The sequence below is a fragment of the Diabrotica undecimpunctata genome, chromosome 8, assembly GCF_040954645.1.
Source record: "Diabrotica undecimpunctata isolate CICGRU chromosome 8, icDiaUnde3, whole genome shotgun sequence".
NCBI classification, from domain to species: domain Eukaryota; kingdom Metazoa; phylum Arthropoda; class Insecta; order Coleoptera; family Chrysomelidae; genus Diabrotica; species Diabrotica undecimpunctata.
In genome coordinates, this window is record NC_092810.1 from 43,234,778 (window position 1) to 43,256,449 (window position 21,672).

The 21,672-nt window shown below is 34.0% G+C and overlaps 2 protein-coding genes across 3 annotated transcripts in view; one reads left to right on the top strand and one right to left on the bottom strand.

Moving 5' to 3' along the window:
• Positions 1-21,672, top strand: part of clos (closca) — a 418,696-nt gene that overhangs the window by 61,413 nt on the left and 335,611 nt on the right. The window contains exon 6 of one of the 2 annotated variants that reach the window (XM_072540165.1): positions 2,284-2,472. The exons of the other annotated variant lie outside the window; for it this stretch is intronic. Within the exon in view, the coding sequence (XP_072396266.1) occupies positions 2,284-2,472 (189 nt within the window). The remainder of the gene's footprint in view (positions 1-2,283; positions 2,473-21,672) is intronic. 2 annotated transcript variants of the gene reach the window in all.
• LOC140447486 (RWD domain-containing protein 2A) overlaps positions 1-21,672 on the bottom strand; it is a 409,818-nt gene that overhangs the window by 42,845 nt on the left and 345,301 nt on the right. The gene's annotated exons all lie outside the window — the stretch shown is intronic.

A 21,672-nucleotide genomic window follows, 5' to 3' on the forward strand; every position in this document is an offset into this window, starting at 1 on the left:
TGCTATGGAATCTGTCATTACCTAACATTCTGAAGTCTCTGAACAGAAAATTTTAGGAATCAACTGTAATAAATGAAGCTATTGTCTGGGGTCTGGTCAACAGCGAAAATTTACAAAATTTACATTTGACGACTATAATTCTGCAGGTTTTCATATATAATTATACGAAAACTTTTACAACAAATCACCCTTTCAATTCTACAAATATTTTGTAGACGATGGTCTTTTTTCCATGATGGTAATATCTAATTTATTTGGTTCAACTGATTTTGATTTTTTTTAATTTTTAGGTCGAACAAACAAATTGTTATGCCCTGCAGTGTCAGGAAAGAAATCAGAAAAAAAGGGCATGTATTACCGAGGGGCATAGCACTGATGTCGCCGAAATAAAACGATTCCTGGGTATAGTCATATGGATGGATTACGCCATTTTCCATCTTTTCATTCATACTGGTCAAAAATGATCTTTATGTGAATAATATCAAAAAGTAATGTCAAGGAATTGCTTCCAGTTATTGTGGAAAATGCTGCATTTCAACGATAATTCAGTAACAACAGATGACCGTTTCCAGAAGATCGTTCCTTTGGTTAGCAGACTGAACGATAAATTCAAGGCTGCCATCGTTTCAAAGGAAAAGTGTGCATTGACGCAACTTTAGTGACTTTTCAAGGGCAACAAAAATTCAACCACAAAGGGCACAAATTAGGGATAAAAGTATTTAAACTTTGTCTGGATGGTGGTTATACCTACGATTTTAACAGTATATTCTGGAAAAGAACATGCTGAAGGTAGCACCGTACCAACAAATGTAGTGATGAAACTTATGCTGCTTGACAAATGATGAACACTTGCGATTGATAACTACAGTTGTCACACTATCACATGAACTCCTATATTGAAAAACTTATATGATTGGTACGCTACGTGCAAACCACAAATATAATCCCAAATACGCCATTTCCAAAAAATTAAAAGTAGGCGAACATGTAGCTAAACAAAGTAATTCAGGCATCGTTGTTCAGAAGTGGAGGAACAAGCGAGATGTGCTGATGATTAGTGCCAAATTCGCTAACGAAATGGTGACAATGCAGAAAGGGTGATGTTGTTAAGTCAAAGAATGTTATTGAATATAATAAATATAAAAGCTTCATTGACATATCAAAACAAATGAAAAGCTATAATTCGCCATTATGTAAAGGAATAAAATGTTACAGAAAATTATCGATGGAGCTCTTGACTGGCATAGCACTTATAAATGCCTATGCCTAGCTATGTACACATCAAAGCATTGCCAATGAAAGCACGACGATTACCAAATTCAAGAAAGAGGTAATTCGCAGCATATTAGGAGTTTTATTGTCACACCAGTCATTATGGAAAATAGTCACAAATTCAGCGATGATGGTCGTGTAGGCAGACGACGATATACAACGTGTTTCGCAAAAATGATAGTAGGGGAAGGAAGGCAAGTAGTACAGAGGAAGGCAACCAACACCTCATTAATATGTGATGGCTGTAAAAAATTCTATCGCCTTGGGTGTTTTTTGTCATACATTCAGTGACAAAAAAATAAATTAGTACTTTAGATAAAATTTTGATATAATGTTATTACGTTTTGTTTTATGAAAATAAATCTTATTTTGACTAAAATGTGTTCATAGTATGAATATATAACAAAAAAATATATAATTACGCAATTGTTACTTATAAATATTATGGGTCATGTTCCTCGTTGATATATCAGAAGCACAGTCCAAGTATGCTTTATAGACCATCTGGCCAGGCTTGAAATGTTCTCGTGTATTATAAATGAGTTTGAGAAGCCGCTGATGAGCTACGCAGCATTTTCTGACGACCTAGCACGTGAGTCCACGTCGGCATCACATGGTCTGTTTATAACTCTTATTTGTGAGTCCGTGTTGGCCTCTTATGGCACTTAACCTGTTAATATAACAAAACCAAAAAACCGTAATGATTTTTTTTTGAAAATCATATGTATAAACTTTGAAAAAAACTAAACCTTGTTACAAAATAAAGTAAAACGTAAGTATTTAAAATGGTTCTTTTAAACAAAGCCTTCATTGTATTTAATTTCTTTTTTCATCATTTTATTCGTGACGACCAATAAACTTGTCATTAAATTCGATAGTAACAGGACCTTAATATCGTCGCGGAATTCCCCAAAACAAACACTGCGGTCGAACAACCCTGTACTCTGCCGGTTCTGGTCTTTAATAAAATATAACCGATGGGGATTCGGGGGGGTCGGTGTCTCCTTTCAGGTGAGGAAAACGACGACGTCTATTCCGAGATATTGAAATACAACGTGAACACCGGCAAGTATGAGCTCTTCCAGAAGATATTGACGTACGGCTGCGAAGATATCAAATACTTCGAGATTGATATCGAGGACAAGTGGGAGGAAAGACACATCGAGAGTTTCCTCGTCGTTGCCAATTTATATCATGAAGGTAAGGAATATTTTTGTGTCCTTTTGTATTCACGTCCACTCAACGAAAATTATTTTTGTAGCACAAAGATCAACAAAATGATAATAGATAAAGATAATAAATCACTCATTCATTTAATATTCATTTGATAACAATACAGTCAAATATACAGAGTGGACCAAAATTTGATATTAGTAACGTTGCCAGATTTACAATTTTTCTAATATCATTAGTCACTTTAGTTTTTTTAAATACAACACACATTTTAAGCATCAAATTTGAAATCGCCATATTGCATAATAGGCGTATCCCGGTTTTTGTACAATTACAATTCGGACCATCCGTTTAAGAGATGATTAGGCATTTCTAGACTTTTGATCCAGTCTGCATAAGATAACACACTAACTGTAATAATGCTATAGCAAGCATCAGTTGGGAGCAAAGGAGAATGGCAATACATCTTAAGTGGACGAAGAATATCTTTTACACTAATTTGTAAAACAAATGTAAAGTAGATTTGTAATGGATTCGACAGTTACTTGAAGTTCATTTTATCAAGCAATAAAACACTAAAAACTTTCGTTTTCAACACTTCCACAATTTTTTATTATAATTATCACTACAGTTGTTTCAAAACAAACAACAACTAAAGCAAATATGTTAAGAACAACAAGAGTCAAAAGAAAAAACACTTACACGGTGGGGTGTACAAACTTATATGTGGCGACTGCCCAAAAACTTATATCGGTCAAACGGATAACTATAACAAACTGATGGCAGAGCACAAAAGAGATTTCAATACTAGAAAAACAGATTCTACTTACGCGTTTCACCTTCTAGATCATTATCATTCTTTTATTACCCAATATCAAATTCTTCACATTCAAAATAAAGAAATTAGGCTATCATTATTAGAAGCTATTAACAAAAATAGCTCACTTGAGAAAGGCACTCTACCGCAATAGCTGTAGTGATAATTAATTATAATAAAAATTTGTGGAAGTGTTGAAAACAAAAGTTTTCAGTGTTTTATTGCTTGGTAAAGTAGATTATTCAAATCACCTTCTAGGTTATTCAGCGGAATGTGTGACGTTTAAATATCATAAAACTTTACATTTAGAAATTTAAAACAATTTACAATAGTCCAAAATTTGTATAATCCATAATTTTGACTAAATTAAATATTATTTATTGCCAGTGCAATGCGACGGGGGATCCAATCAATTGCCATCTACAGTCACTCTTCTCAATTTTTCTGACTTCCTCCTATTTTATCGTATCTGCCTCCAATTTTTTCTGGCTCCTTCTAAAATATGATTAATTAAGACTCAGTAGGTTAAAATGATATTTTAGTTTGTTGTATAACTGTCATAATAAATAAGTCACTTAAGGAGAATCGTTCAACTTTGACATGACTTTGGCAAGTCATTTGTTAAGAGCTCGAATTTTGTATTATATTTTTTAGGTCTCACCATATTCGCAGCCAAAATTTTATGACCAACAAACTTTCAAAAGAATTAACAATTAATTTGTGTGCAACAACGTAGATAATGGTGTGTTTGACCAATATATGTTGAATTGTAGTCTCAACAATTTATTTTGAGAATGTTAATAAAGATCATCAGTCGGATGTTACTTCAACATTTGAGGTTCCATAGGGGGAAAGTCCGCCGTCACATCTTCTCAGCCAAAGCATCGCTGTTGCTTATAACACCGCGGCCAAGTGGGGCAATTTTACAAGTTTGTAAAATGATATAACCTCCTGAACAACTTTGGCAGTTGTGTACGGATTTCCAGAATGGAAGTCGAAACTTTAAATATTAGTTAGCTAAAAATGTAATTATCATTACAATGAATTGTGGCTTAATCCCATATCAACACAATATTTGTACTTTGTTGGTTCAGTATCTCATCAACACAAAAATAAGTACATTCAGTCTACAATTACGACACCAGAAATAAAGGTTTTTACCATATTTAGTTTGAAAATTTAGCACACTCTGCTAATTTAGCAATTTTGTGTGACTGCAAGAATACACTTCTACATTTTAGTTAAAGAACTAGAATAAACTAAATAACTAAACTTTCGATACCTATTTGCATTTCGATACCTACAAACGAAGAAATAAATATTGAGAAGGAAGAGGTAAAGGAAGCATTAAGGAAATTAAAAAACAAAAAATCACCAGGAGAGGACAGAATACCGAACGAACTCCTAAAGTACGGAGGATCAGATCTGACCAAGCAACTACTAAAACTAATCCAAAAAATAATCATATGAATAAAACAGAATTCCTCAAGAATGGAGATCAAACATCCCAATACCTCTCTTCAAAAAGGGAAACAAATCAGATCCAATAAATTACAAAGGAATTAATTTATTAAACACTAAATTTATCAACCAAAGTGATAATAAATAAACCGAATGAATTTATAACACTAGCACAAGAACAACAAGGTTTTAGGTCGGGAAAATCATGCACCGACGCTATATTTATATTAAAACAAGTACAAGAGAAATCATTAGAATACAACAATTCGGCATATCCATGTTGTGTGGACCTTACCAAGGTATTTGACTGGGTCAAATTAAAGGACGTTATTCACCTATTGTGAATGCAATGTCAAAAAAGACAAAATGCATGACAAAAACAACAATTTTACTGAGATGTAAATTGGAGCTGGAAAGTCAGATAATAGAACAAGTAATGGAGTTTAAATATACAGGCTATATCACATTATCTAGAGAAAAGATCGAAAAGATCGAAATATAAGTGAAAGATCAAGTGAATAGAGCAAACAGAGCCAATGGTTGCCTGAATAAAACAATATCGAGAACTAAAAACATCGGGAAAGAAATGAAAGGCAGAATTTACAAAACAGTCATCAGACCAATAATGACATATGCGTCAGAAACACGACCTGACATAGAAAGGCAAAGAAGATGTTAAAAACAGAAGAGATGAACACACTTAAAAAATTGATGGTAGAACACTATGAGACAAAGCTAGAAGTACATATATACGTCGTAGATGAAAGGTGAAGAACATTAAGGACTGGTTAAGAAGTAGAAGAATATAATGTAATGATCATATAAGCCAAACGACAACAACTAGAGTAGTAAAGACGGCAAGAGACGGTTCCCCAATAGGAAGACGATCAGTAGGAAGATGACGAAACCGATGGAACTTACTAGAGGTACATTGAAAAACAAACAGAGTCCTGTCTACATAAAAACAAGAAGAAGAAGAACTAGAATAAACTGGGACTCCATTCAGTAATTTTTTCTCTATTTTAAATAATCATGCCGTATATGTCTTATATAAATTCAACTAGAAACGAATATTTAAGTAGTTATGGTTTGTGTTTGGATAAGGTTGATGAAAAAACATTTTTTGCAACAGGGAAAACGAGTAATATCGGCGAATCACGCGGTGTAGCGATCTCGATAGCCGGAAATAGGTTCACACGCTCGACAAACGATAAGCATAACAGCCGAAAAAGCGATACCGATTTCCGCCCTCGCCCACTCACGCCGCCCCCAGAGATATTTATCTGTCACCATATTAAAAAACGGCATCCCGGAACCTCGTCACGTAACAAACATTACCTCCCTCAAAGTTTACAAATTTCTGAAACATGAGCCCTAATATTACAGTCTAGACGAGTGCCTTTTTTCTGCTAACACGTTCTCCGGTATTTTCAGGAATCTCCCTTAAAATATTCAGACGTTATCACGTCCTGGGACTATCTAGCGGCCTACCTTGTTACCATAAAAATTCTATCACCCCATAAATCCCGAATAAAAAACGCCATTTTTTGTGTAACGGCGAGGGATCAAACAGCCTCGATATATGAGACAATAAAGACCCCACATCTTTTCAGATTTACATAAACTTTGATTAAGGAAAGGTATCGGAACGAGTACAAGCGAACTAAATCGTGCGACAGAGATCCCTTTTTTCAATGTGACCAAATTTTACTGCTCGGATTTATGCAAAACCCAAAACCGATACAGTCACAAGGTCAAAAGGAATAAAGACATAGTCGTTTTTTTGTCCGCGAAGTGACGACTTATATAATTAGAAATTCATGTACACCAATCAGAAATAAGGTTCAATAATGTTAACATTTTAAATACCACTTATTAAATACCACAAACAAAATTTGCACTGACGGATGGTGACATTGCGCATTAACGTTTCATGAAGCTTGACGTTGACATTTTTTAATGTAAGGCGTTACAGGTCCGTCTTAGCCAAAAATATTATTCAAAACTGTCGCATTTGTCTTACACCAAGATCAATTAATGTATCTTTTGATTAAACTTACTTAAATTGGCATTGCAAGTTTAGATTATCTGATAAATTAAAAAGTTCTCTTTCTACACTCTATATACAGGGTGGTCCTGAAGTAATTGTACAAAAAATAATAGTAAACTCTACACTTTATATATTACGCTTCAAATCAATTTGCTTTATTAAAATGTTGATATTAAGAGAGATATAGGGTGTTAAAGTGGAAATTTAAAATTTTATTTTTTTTATAACTTTCATGTTTTTGGAGATTTATCTATAAAATGTTATAACTGGGGGCTTTTGAGTATGAGAAATTATAATTTTATGCATACTTTCATGTAGCTGATGTGGGGCGCCACATATGCCACATATGTGACATAAATTTGCGTTAACTTTTTTTGTTCTTCAAGTTAGAGCTATTTGTGTCAAAAAATATTAAAGATACATTATTTCAACAAAAAAAGATATATTTGTTAATAACTATAAAACTTAACCGTTTTCGAGATAATCGAATTTTACACATCAACTGCATAATGCTGATTTAACACAATTACTCCAGACAACGAAAAAAAAATATACAAAAACATGAATACTTTCAAATTTTTTTTTACATACTTCAGTAGGATAATTAATAAAGTGTTATAGAATTTGGCATCAAAAAATTTAGGTTTTATATTAAATTAAAGTCAAAATAAAATACATTCTATTTACAAACCAAATTAAGAAATAGTTAAACTGAATAATATTGAACTTTTTGTCAAATTTATTTATCAATTCATATCTTCTTCTTCTTCTTCTTCTTCTTCTTCTTCGCGCGACTAGGATTACTCCTGTTTGTCTGCCTCTTATTCTGTTTCAGTCGTTGTTGACTGTACATTATATTTCCACCTTTTTGGCGGCCTTCCAACGGGTCTTCTGCTATACGGCTTGTTGTTTTTACAGATGTTCGCTAATCTATCTGGTCCCATTCGGTTTACATGTTCGTTCCAGTTTTTTTTTTCTTGTTTTTATCCACCTGTTAATATTTTGAAGTTTGCATTGTTCGCGTATACTTCTGTTGGTTTGTCTGCCTCTTAATGATATGCCTGCTATTGATCTTAATACTTTCATTTCGATATGGTTGATTTGTTGTTTCGTCTTTTTTGTATCGGTCCTTGTCTCCGCTGCATATGTTATGATTGGTCTTACTGTTGTCTTGTATACTTTCATTTTGCTTTCCATGATCAGATATTTGTTTCTCCATATGGTTTCTCGGAGGCAACCACTTACTCTTGTCGCTTTTAATGCTTGCCTTGTAGTCTCTGTTCTTATATCCCTGTCACTAGTGGTCTCTACTCCTGGGTAATTGATTTTCATTACTTGTTCTACAATTTTGTCGTCTATTTCTACCTAGCATCTACGCGGCTCTTTACTGATCACTATACATTTAGTTTTTTCTACTGATATTCTCATATTAAGTTTGTTTGCTGTGATATTGAAGGTGTGGAGCTGCCTTTGTAGGTTATCTTCCTTATCAGCTATTAGTACTGCATCATCGGCATAGCATAGTATCGTGATTTTATGCGCTCCCATGTGGTATCTGTGTCGTTTTCTTACTTCGTGAATTATTTGATTCATCACCATATTGAATAACAATGGGCTGAGCGAGTCTCCTTGGCGGATTCCTCCTTTTAGTTCTATGCATTCTGTTTCCCCTGTTGGCATTATAACTCTGGTCTTGTTGTTCTTGTTAATTTCATTAATTGTCATTATTATCTTATGGTTTATTCGTTCAGCTTGTAATAAATTTAAGATGTCATTTCGCTTCACCCTGTCAAAAGCACTTTTTAAATCTACAAATCTGATTTAAAATATTCAATAGACTTCTCTATTATTTGTCTGATAATAAAAATTGCGTCTATTGTGCTGCGGTTCTTTCGGAAGCCTTGTTGTTCATCTGCCATGTTCGCTTTTTCCTCGATTTTATCTTTTATGACTGCCGTTAACAATTTTAATGTGCTATTCATCAGACTAATGCCTCTATAATTTTCAGGATTTCTCGAGTCTCCCTTTTTAAGTATCGGTAGCAGGAGACTTTCCTTCTATTCCGCTGGTACTACTCCGGTATTTATTATATCGACGAATAATGTTAGTAGCCATTTGCGTAGTGTTGTTCCTCCATATTTTAGCAGTTCATTGTTTATCTTATCAGGACCAGGTGCTTTTCTGTTTTTTAATTTTTTTATTCGTTCTTGTAGCTCTTCTTCTGATATTAGTACTCTATCGTGAGTTTCGTTAATGATTATTTCTCTGTTCTCTTCTTCTCCTTCTCCATATAATTTAGTGAAATGCTCAGTCCATTGTTCCTCCGTAATGTCATCTATGCGTACAAATTCATTCATTTCTGTTTTTTGTCTCCTTATCATCTTACACACCTTTTTCTGGGATCCATAGAGGTCGTATTCCATATCTTTGGTAAATTTCTCCCAGTGTTCTTTTTTGATGTTATCTATTTCTTGGTTTACTCTATTCCTGATTCTCACGTAGTATTCTCGTGGCTCCGGTGTCTTCACTCCTTTGTATGTTGAGGAAGCTTGTTTCTTTTCATTTGCTAGTGCTTTTACCCATTCGTCGTACCATGGTGTTTTGTATTCCCGTTTATTTCTGTTAACTTTTCTTTTACCTAAAGCTTCTTCCGCTGCTTGTAGGATACATTTTTCAATAATTTTCCAGGTTTCTTCTATATTCTTTTTAGTCTCTAGGATATGGCTGTTTAGCTTTTCTGTTAGTCTGTTTCTATACACGTTTTGTGTCTCTTCTTCTTCTAAGCTTTCTATGTTTAACTTTTCTTCTACTTTTGTATTTCGCTTGCCTTGTGTGGTGATTGCTATATTTATTTTTCCTAGTACCAGGCCATGGTCGGATCCTACATTGGCGGAAGATAGAGTGCGCACATCTATTATATTCTTGGGGTGTATTTGTCTGTTTGTTATAATGTAGTCAATCATAGAGTTACGTCCTCTTGTATCTGACCAGGTGATCTTCATATGATCTTCATGATATCATCATAATTATAAAATATCGTCTCATATTAAATAGCATCAGTGGTTTAAAAGAAACTGCTGCATAATGTATTTCTTTCCAAAATTGGTTGGAAGTGTTTAAGGGATATTTGTAGACACGCTTTTTCATTGCGTTCTATGCACCAAAATCTTAGGGATTAAAATCTGGGCTACGTGGTCTCCGAGGAAAATGACTACCACGACCAATCCAGCAAAGGGAGGGGGACGGAAAACATTGATTTACCAAGAATCTGTACTCTGTAGAAAAAAACATTTCAAACAAGACATGTAGCTGAGTTAATTTTGAACATAAATTTATTAGCACTTTTTCTGTAAAATGAAGCGTGAAATGAATAAATTCACTCTCAAGACTGTATGGAAAAATAATAAAAAACAAAATTGAAAAAGAGATGACAGATTTTGAAGAACAGAATGGCTTTCGTGCAGGCAGATCCTGTATGGACAGTATATTCTCTCTAAAGCAAGTTATCGAGAAAAGATTAGCCCACAACCTTTCAACTCATATAGTCTTTATAGATCTGACAAAGGCATAAATAGTGTACCACTTTCAATGCTTTGGGTAGCAATGGAAAAACAAGGAATAAGCAAAAAAATATATACAAGCAGTACAACAGCTCTACAAAAATATGACGGCAAACATTAAAACTGGAAATAGATTAACTAGAGAAATTCCTATTAGTAAGGGTCTAAAGCAAGGCTGCTGCATAGCAGCTACACTCCTCAAAATATATCTAAATGAGGCACTCTCAGTGTGGAGAAGAAAGTGCTGCAATATGGGCATCCCAATCGGAGATGATAGATTGTACACGATACACTTCGCTGACGACCAAGCCATTCTAGGAAGACGAGAGTGATGTAGGCTACATGCTTAGAAAACTGGAAGATGAGTATACCAAATGGGACCTCACAATTAATATACAAAAAACTGAGTACTTAGTTGTAGGAGAAAAACCAGAAAGCCTACAAATCGAAACGGGAACTATAAAACCAAAAGACAATTTTAAATACTTGGGAGTCCAAATAACATCAAAAGCAGGAAGTAGCGAAGAAATACACTCCAGGATTGGCCAAGCAAGATCAGCCACCAGACAGCTACACGGACTATTATGGAATAAAAAAATAACAAAAGAAAATAAAAGAAGAATCTATAAAAGAAAATAAAAGAAGAATCTATAAAACAATCATAGAAAGTATTGGGCTGTACGGCGCCGAACTATGGGAAATAAACAAAAGAAACAAATCAAAAATTAAGGCCATGGAAATGAACTACTGGAGACGATGTTGCCAGCTCACTAGACTTGATAGGGTGAGAAACGAAGATATTCGGAGAGAAATGGAAATCGATCTAGACATAATAGACACAATCGAAGCCAAAAGACTTAACTGGTATGGACACCTTCAGAGAATGCCTGAAAATAGATGACCAAAAAAAAAAAAATAGAAGAATGAACTCCGCCAACTAGAAGAAAACGAGGTAGACCAAGACGAGCCTGGAGAGACGATGTCGACGATGCAATGACCGCCAGAGATCTAACAATTGAAGATTGCTTCGACAGAAAACGCTGGAAATTAGGATGCGAGAAGCAGCGCCATCTGTAGAAGACTCGCTTGTTATATATATATATATATATATATATATATATATATATATATATATATATATATATATATATATATATATATATATATATATATATGAAGCGTTCCCTCGTAGAAAACGCTTTAAGCGACCGGTGATATTAAATGTCAGTTACGCAGGAGAAATTTTTTAAATAAAATTTATATCAACTCGATGGTAAAAATTTGATATCTTTTGATCAGAATGTCCTATCAACAAAAACTAAAATTTTTATTTATTTATTTAAAAACTAAAATGGTTTTGAAAAGTAAAGAGTGCTGCTTTCGTATTTAATATTTAAATTTTGCTGCAAATAAAGTCTGTTTCTATAAAGATTTTTGCCTTTTTTTATGATTCTCATGATATCATAAAATGTATTACTTCCATCGATTGGTTGCTATGGAATTTCCATTACTAAAGCCCAATCTTTAAAATTCAGAACATAAAAGTTCGATTTTGAGTTTTGGCAGCAAATATGCAAATAGGCATTTGAAATATGTCTAAGAAATGCTGAATTAAAACTCTCACATTACAAAAGATCTCACGTCATGAGAAATACTTCTACAAAGACAGCATTAAGAGGAATTTGTAGCTGAAGTTATTTTGTTTTAAAAAACGTATTTGTAAAATCGAAAAGAAGGAGTTTTAAGTGTTTTAGATTGTAATGTAAAAGATTAAATTCAGAGTTTTTTAGTTATATTTCAAATGCCTCATATTAGTTGCAAGAACAAAATCGAAATTTGATATTATAAGTTTTGAAGATTAGGCTCCAGCAGTAAAAATTCCATAGTGACTGGTCAATGAAAGCAATAAATTTAATTGTCTCATGAGAATCGTAAAATATGGCAAAAATCGCGCAACCATTTATTTAACAGCTTTATAGAAACTGACTACGTTTGCGGCAAAATGCAAAAAATTTGTTACGAAAGCTGCTCTCTTGAACTTTAAAACGCATTTTGATTTTTGTCGATAGGGCGCTTTAATCAAAAGATGTTGAATTTTTACTGTCGAGTTGATACAAATTTTGGTTTAAAAATTTTCCCGCCCGTAACTAACATTCAATATCGCCGGTCGCTTCAAGCGTTGTTTCCGAGAGAACACTTTATTCTACGGAAAAAGTGCTTATAAACATTTTGGTTTGCTACATTTCTTGTTTGAAACACTTTTTTCTACGGCGTACTGATTCTTAGTAACGAAATGTGTTACGCCCCCCTCCTCGAGGGGGTTTCTATGGTGAAGTCCGGGGGTAGAAGTGGTAAACTTTTTTGCATTTTTTTGGGACCCAAAATTGACATTCTCTGATGGCGGGGTTGGCAGGATGTCGAAGTTCAGTGGCATATTTGTTTCTGACGACTGGAGTAAGTGTCTAATGATGACATCAAATAAAATCGAACAATACATTTAGCAGCGGTAAGAAAGCATATTGTGGAATAACAAAACTATCATTGAGTTGTTTGTATAAGAATAAACTATTAATTATGCTTATCAACAGGTATTCAGTGATTTGACGCACAAATATCAGAATATTAAGAATTATTATGCAGCTGATCTGTAAAATGCGATTATCTCGAAAACTGTTTAGTTTTAAAGTTATCAACAAGTATACCTTTTTTTTGTAAAAATAATGTATGTTTAATATTTTTTAACATATATAGCGTTAACTTAAAGAGCAAAAAAATTAAGCGCAAATTTATGCCACATATGCGGCATATGTGGCGCCCTCTATTAGCTACATCAAATTGTGCAATAAATTTTAACTCTCTCTACTCAAAAGCCCCCAGTTAAATTTTTATACATAAATGTTTTTTATGTATAAAAGTATAATGGTATAGCAAAAAATATAATTTTAAATTTTAACTTTAACACCTTGTATCTTTCTTAATATAAATATTTTATTAAAGCAAGTTGGTTGAAATCGTAATATTTTTAAAAGTAGAATCTACTGTTCCTTTTTGTACAGTTACTTAAGGACTACCCTGAATATATACTCAGTGACATTAGAAGTGTTACACCCAGAAGGAATAATTTCTTGAACTTAATTTTTTGGCTTGGCTGATAGATTTACACCAAGAATGAAACGATAACATTGTTAAGAATTTTTATTAACAATAATACAAAAATAATAATAATAATAATGTGTTTGGCGATCACGTAACTTAATACACTACTGTATACGTCTAGGCATTAACAAAATGAGATGATCGATGTCTGCTTGTGGCACCTCGTTCCAAGCAACATGAACTTTATGTATTAACTGTGGCAGAGTGCGTGGAGGGTGATGCAAAGTGGACAGTCTCCTTCCCATCATATCCCATACATGTTCGATAGGATTTAAATCCGGAGCACAAGACGGCCACGGCAAAACATTAATGCCAGCTTCTCGGAGAAAGTCCATAGTTTGACAAGCAATATGGGGACATGCTTTGTTTTGCTGAAAAAGGACGTCTCGAGCCGTCAAGATAAGGCAGTAAAGTGGTTTGTAAGATGTCATCAGCATAACGCCCAGCTGTCATATTGCCTCAAATCAACACAAGTGGTGATCGGCTACCATAAGCAATAGCCTTCCAAACTATTACTACAACTGTCCTGTGTACATGCCTCTTAACAGCAAACGTTGATGACAGTGGTCCGCAGCCAAAGGAAGCACTAGTCGTGGGCGGAATGAAACCAGGCCAAAGGAAACCAGTCCCTGAAAAAGGGAAAAAGTTCAAACTAGCTGGAGCGCGCGAATTCTGGTCAAGCGCGATTAGCTGTATCTCGTATCAGTTGATGGTGCTAGTGGTTCTTGAAGGTAGAAGAGCCTACAGCTAGTCCAAGTGGTCTGTGTCCCATTGTAAACTCACCGTCAACGGAAAATATAACAACAAAGACAGTGATAGCAGCGAAAGTTCAGGTAATGACTAAAATGACGCAGAATTTTTGTTGCCGCATTATATTTTCAAGTCAAAGACAGATAATATAGTCGATAGGAAAAAAGACTTAGCAGTCTCAGACTTCTAAAGCTGCCAATTTGACAGGTGTGTTTAATAGAGCTGCTGCAAAATTGCAAATGCCGTTTTAGAAGATATAAACTAAATTTCCAAAGATAATACAGCGCTGGTCATCAACAAAAATAAAATTCGGAGAGGAGTTAAGAAAAACAGACGACAACTTCAGTACGAGAACAAAAATTTAAAGCAATTGAAGGTCTGTACTTCTATAGAAGGAAATATCAAACCATGGTCTTCGAAATCGCGAGGAGAATCATGAAAACTGAAGAGCATATAGCTTTAATCGAAGAACCAGGTAGTTTATATTTTGGGCACTTAGTTCTTAGCCAGTCTCATGCAATTGATATTGCCGAAGGAATATTAGACTACTTGCAAAGCCATAATATAGATCTCAGCAAATAACGTGTTATGGAATGTGAGGGTACAAAAACTAGATGGCCACACAAAAGCACCCTAATCATATTCTGGTTCGATTGCATCCCTTCTTCCCAATTGCGAAAAAATGCCTGTTATTAAATTAAAACCATATAAGCTGTCCTGCCTCTTGTAAATGAAAATGATCTAAGTACAGATCAACAGTATTTGTAAGAACTATTTGTAAATCTAAAGCAATTGGAGATGGAATATGTTCTCAAAGTTTGGCAGAGCTAACCGCATTCTTACAGTTTATGCAGTTACAACTGATCCTTGTGAAAGCTTACAGCTTTTAGCTGAGTTTGGAATCAAAGTATATTCTCGTATGTGGTTTGAGATAAAAACTCAGCCAAGATTGGAGTATGATGCCAGGCATTTATAGAAATTAATCCAGGTCTTGAGAGATTTTCCGAATAATGTGTCATCAATTATCAATAAAGTAATTCAAAACAATGCATATTTTGAGCACCTTGAAACATTTAATTTCTATGTTAACAGATCCACGTTAACATATTAGAGAGGTACAAATTCGCATTTTCAAAGTACCCCAAATCAATTTCGATGTAGAAGATTAAATAAATCTTATAGACTGGATGAATAGTACTATAACAGAGTCTCCTCTAACACAGCATTTGGCCGACGAGGAATTGTAGGTTTGACAATTTTCCTTGCCATACTCAAGCGGTGGAAATATGTGTTAATATAATTACTGATGTGTCAATAAAAGTGTGTGGTGAAGAATCTAGAGATGGCACACAAGTTGATGCCAGAAAAAATTTGCCGATATTTGAGAGTAAATGTCAATACTATGCTTCAAGAAGCGAGCAAGTAAAAATTCTGAGAAATGTTGCTATTCGCCGTGCAGCTACCCCCTCGTGCTTAGTTCTAGGTTGAATGAATATACGGAATAATGTTAAATATTTACAATGTAAAGAACCCTTCGTGCCGAATAGTGATCCAAGCAAAGAGCTGCACAGTTCACAGCACATATATAGTAAATATGCATTTTTTTACTCCTCTTTTACATTTTTAGTAAGTACTGGGGCCGGGTAAATTTTTTCAAATCATAATGAAAATTTTTTAACGAGATATAGCATCGATATAAAAAGAAGCATAAAACATTTTTTTAAGCCCCAGGGTCCTGGTCAAAAATAATTTATTTCAGCCTATGCTTGCTACACAGTATGAACTTTTTTTACTAGCCCGTTTAAGGTTTCCCAAAAGAATTTTTTAGCTCTTTTTCGGTCCGGCCTACTAATGGGCTGGATCAGCGCATTCTCTTCTGTTGAAATCCTACGAAATTTCCTCTACAAGTCTTTTCCATTCCTATCTATTTTTCACTCTTTGTATATGGTTGATATGTTCGGTTAAGAGATAAATGTCGTCTCCGAACTCCAATTCCCCCAACTGGTTGTGCAAGTTCCACCTAGTACCTGTTTTTTTATCGCTTACTTATCCGTTATTATTAGGAATAGTGTCGGGGATAGTACGCATCTATGTTTACCTCCACTTTATATGATTACACCTTCTACCGTTTCTTCAGCATGCTCCAATCTGGTTCTGTATATCTTGTAGCATAGTCTGATCAGGTTAATGTATTTCATCGGTAGCCCATGTAGTCTCAGAATCTTCCAAATTTGCTCTCAGTGCTTACTATCGAAGGTCAATAAATATTATATTTATATTTATTTGCCATTCGCTAGCTTGTTTCAAGATAATTGGCATAGTGAAGCGATAGTGGAGCATTTGGCGCGAAAAGCCTGCTTGTTTGCTTCTTGGTTTCTTGTCTAGCTCTAGCTTCACTCTATTCAGTATGATCTTGTGACATTATTTTGGATGTGGCGCTCAACAGTGTTATTGCCCCCCAATTCTCGTATCTACTTAGAATGCTTTTTTGTATCTTAAATATTACATCCTCGTTCCATTCTTTTGGTAGATCCTCGTCGACTCATGTCTTGTTCAAGAGTTTGTGTAATATTTCTACTAATTTCTTTACGTCGGTCTTTATTAAATCTATCGGTAGGTTGTCACTTTCACCGGTTCTGTCATTTTTTTGTTGTTTCAGTGTATTTTGCATTGCTATTTTCGTAATTTCATCTTCCAAAGTGTTCTTTGTATTGTTTCTTGTTTTATTTATTTCTTGTTTATCTTTGATTTACATTGATACTTTGATTACATTTATTATTTTCCTGTCAAATTTCGTATGATGGTGAATTTTGTTCTCGGGTAGTTTTCTCATGCAGCTCTTCTCGAAGATGTTCATTATATCATTTATGTAATTTCTTTTACCTTTTCTGGCTTGCTTTAACTGCTATATTTTTCTTTGTATTTTCTTTCTAACGCCTTTCCCTCTTCAGTTATCTATTTCCTGTTTTCTGTTTTTTTTATATTTTTTCTTATTTAAGAGTAACTTCTTCTGTTTACCTTTCGGATTTTATCTGGCTAATTTCATCTTTATTTTGGCCCTGAGTAGCATGTAGTCTGATACCACAACTGCTCCTCGTGGTAGGCTCCTAACATCTTGTAGCCAGCTTTTCCATTTTAACTGGATTAATATCCTAATTAAATTCCTCCTGGACACTTCCACTTTTTTTTGTGTATTTTTTTGTGCTTAAACATACTTTCACCTAGTACGATCTTGTTCTGTTCACAAATCAGTCGACTTCCATTATTATTTCCTACTCCTAATCCTTCCTTTCCCATAACTGATTTATATCCTGTATTGTCACTTCCTACCTTAATTCATATCTCCAATTACTATTTTTATATCTCTTTGTTGCTCATAGAAATCTTCTTTCCCTTCCTCATTACTTTCGTTTGTGGGGGAGTAAACGTTAATTACTAATACATTGTAGTATTTTACCTTGAATCTCGTCTATAATTCTTTCAGATGTTATCTTTCTATATCATTGCAAAAAAATCTTCCATCTTACCTTTCACTGTCATTATTTACTAAATGAGGCGACATTTTAAACAGAAAAACAAACAAAGCTCCTGCAAGAGCGCAAAAAATGTACTTATTCGCACCCTCGCCGGTGCCTTTAAATCCTTTTCGTCCTTTCTGGTGAAATATCATTTAATTTTGTCTCGGAGTTGGTCTGGAAAGAGTGCATAATGGAGGGGAAAGCACACAGCGCTACTACCACATAACCATCCGAATTATCTATGCTTTTCTAGTGCAGGGTCGGGTCTTTGTAGACTAAAACTGTATTTATAGGTTAGAGAAAATGTCTTTACCTATATATAAGACGTACGCAACAACTGGATTTCTGGTAGTAATCGATAAAAATTGCTTAACGTAACAATCGTGTCATAGAGAATTTAATTACTCTTAAAACATTTATTTTTTACAAACTTATTTAGTAGACGGCAGTCCCTGAATAGCCATCTTTGTTGTGTTCTTCACCTTTATTTCAGAGGTGATACACTTCTTTCCTTCAGTTTATAATTTAGTTTTTTTTATCGAATCGAGAAATGAATAGATGGAAAATCGAATAGAAAACCTGTTAATTTTGCAATCAATGTCATTATATTACTCGAATCTTTTACCAGTAGGTAAACTACTGATATATTGTCGGAATAAAGATATTACTCATACATTTATAGATATAAACATCGTCATGTAGTTTAAATAAAAGAAAATTTACTAAATTTGACATACTAATCCCTCTAATCCAGAGGACACTAGATGACGCCTGATATTTTTAATAAAATGTCTGAGAACCCCGTCATAGAGAAATAATTCGCAGCATTCTACTTTACATGAAGTATAAGATATGTAAATAATATACGAGAAAGAATATTCACATCATCTTAAACCAGCCCATTCGGCTATTTTTTGCTTATCATATGACAAAAAGGTTTTGTATTAAACACCTATATACGAAGAGAAATATTTTTCATTCCGCCTAACCTATCAGGTCTATCTGACGAGCTAAAAATAGCGAAACAGGTGCCATATAATGGCTGGTTTGACGTGATGTGAATATTTTTTCTCGTATATTATTTACATCATCTTATACATTCTGGTAAGCTCGGATTTTGCAGTTTACTTAAATTTCATATAGAGAATACTTTAGATATTTGGGAAGTTGGATTAACTGCAGGGTTGAGAGAAGAGCGACAAAGAAATTTTGACCAGAATAGTCGTTGATCATTAAGGACAAAATAGAAGGAAAACGCTGGTTCGAAAGAAAACAACTCTCCTGGTTGCGGACCATTAGACTATGGACATACCGAACATATCCAAAAATGGTTTCATGTAGCTACCGACCGAAAAGCATTCCAGTAGCTTGTTATCATCACGATAGCATGATAGCCAACGCTTGAAAAACAGCCATGGCACACAAAAGAGATGCTGGTATCGCTTTGTCGAATCAAATAGCCAAATATATGGACTAGAAGGACCAAGTCGTTAAACTTCCCGTGCTCGAATCGGTATCAATAGTCTGTTATGGCGTCATTTCAGCATCCCTGCTTCGTCAGAAACTGGGGCTGATACAAATTCAAACTCGGAAAGTCCAAAAAATGTCTCCTATCCATCTACTTTGGTGGCCATGAACGAAGACGATTTATTAATATAGCTGTCTCTCCTCTCGGCTATAGGAAATGTGCTAAAGATTAAAGCTTTAGAAAAAGCTGATGTCGCTTTGTTGAATTCAATAGCCAAATATATGGCCTCGGAGGATGCAGTCTCTAAAAAGAGGATCTGGAGGAAATGGGGGTGAGACAATGGGGGACTTAGTGGCACGTGACCGACAAGAGTAAAAGGCATTTATATCACGGCAAAAACTCACGAAGAATTGTAACAATAAAACACTGAAAAAAACTTCCACAAAATTTATTATAAACTCTTATCACTACAGCTGTTTCGGTTGATTGCCTTTCTCAAGTGATCTATTTTTGGCATGCGTTTACACTTTAAAGTCTTTAATGAAACAGGTTGAAAAGGGGAGAACTGTTTGTCTCAAGTTGGTCATTCAGAATTATATTTGTGTTTTTTTTTTAATTTGTTAATTTCCATATATTCTAACAAAGATAGCTTAAGGCCTTTATTTTGACTGTGAAGAATTTTAAATTCGTCATTAAAAGAATGATTATGATCTAGAAGGAGAAGTGCGTATGAAAAATCTGTTTTTCTATTATTGAAAGCTCTTTTATGTTTTGCTTTTCGTTTATTAAAATTTCTACCAGTTTGACTGATGTAAGTTTTTGGGCAGTCGCCACATTTAAGTTTGTATACACCACTGTGTAAGTGCTTTTTGTTTTGGCTCTTGTTGCTTTTAATATACTTGCCTAAGTTATTATTTGTTCTGAAAGCTGGTGTTATTCCTTTCTTTTATATGTGTTTGGCTATTTTTGTTGATATTTTGCCTGTATATGTAATCGAGTAGAAGGTTTTTTCTCTGGTGGTGGAAATACTAATTTCAGGGCTTTCTTGTGTAGTTTTGATTTAAAATTTTATTAATTGTTTGTTCCTTGTATCCATTGTTTACTGATATTTGCTTAATGATAATTAATTCTGTCTCGAAGTTGTATTTTGACATCGGAATTTCTGTTAATTTATGTAACATGCTATGATAAGCTGCCAGTTTATGTTGTGTGGGATGATGAATTGTGTATAGTCGTGTCAGTATGGGTAGGTTTATGAAATTTGTAGAAGTCATGTTTTGTTTTTAAGTCTGTTAATTTTTAAATCTAAAAAATTATGGATTGATTTTATTCTGTTTCTATTGTAAATTCATTATGACTATGGAGTGAATTAATACACGATAAAAATTGGTCGAGTTGCCTGTTAGTCCTGTGAAACATACCAGTACGTCGTTTACGTATCTCCACCAATATAAAAACTGTTTGAATATGGGATGTTTTGAAATCTTTGTCTCCAGATGATCCATAAAAATATCTGATAGTAATAGGCTTAGAAGATTGCCCATTATAAGTCCTGCATTGTTATTTGTTTATATTTGATTATTAAATTCAAAGTAGTCCTGGTTTATGCAAATTTCAAGATGTAAAAGTTCAGATGTAATGATTGGATTTGTACTATTTTGGTCTAAAAGGTTTTTTACTAGAATAAAAGTTTCTGTAGGAGGAATAGTAGGAAAAAGATTTTTTACGTCAAATGAAATTAATCAAGTTGTTAGGTAATTGAAATTGTTGTATGTTTTTAACTAGTTCTATTGTATTTTTTATGGTAAGTTTACATGGTAAATTTAGGTGAAAATTTAGTGTGTTCTAAAATAATCTCTAACAGTTTTTTTGAAAGTTTATATGACGGAGCTGTATAAAAAGAAACTACAGGTCTTATTAGGTGATTAGGTTTGTGTAGTTTAATAAAAGAGTATAATTTAGGAGGCTGTGGGTTCATGATATTGAGGTATTTCTGTTCTGTTGGGTTTACTATTGATTTTGAATTTTCTAACGCTAGCTTAATTTGTTTTTGATACTTTTCTGCCGGATCTTTGACGAATTTAAAATTCTTCACATTCAACAAAAAAAAAATGCAAACGCTTAAAAATAGGATTATTGGTTATCGATTATAAAATAAACCAGGGCTTTATGAAAACTGTATATTTATTCGAAACTTCTGAATAGACATGAAAATTTTTTGGTTTCTGAGAAATTAAAGTTATTACTCTTCTCTTATACTATCTATAAAACAGACTACGATCAGCCGTTGATCATCTCCTTATAAACTTAGATAGCGAAATTTACGGACTTCAAATTACTAATTAAGCAGATGAATAAATGCCAAAGAAAAAATCTATTAATTAGGTTATTATAAGAATGCAAAATTTGTGTTAAAAATTTGGGCGTAAAGCGTAAAAGTCCAGTTG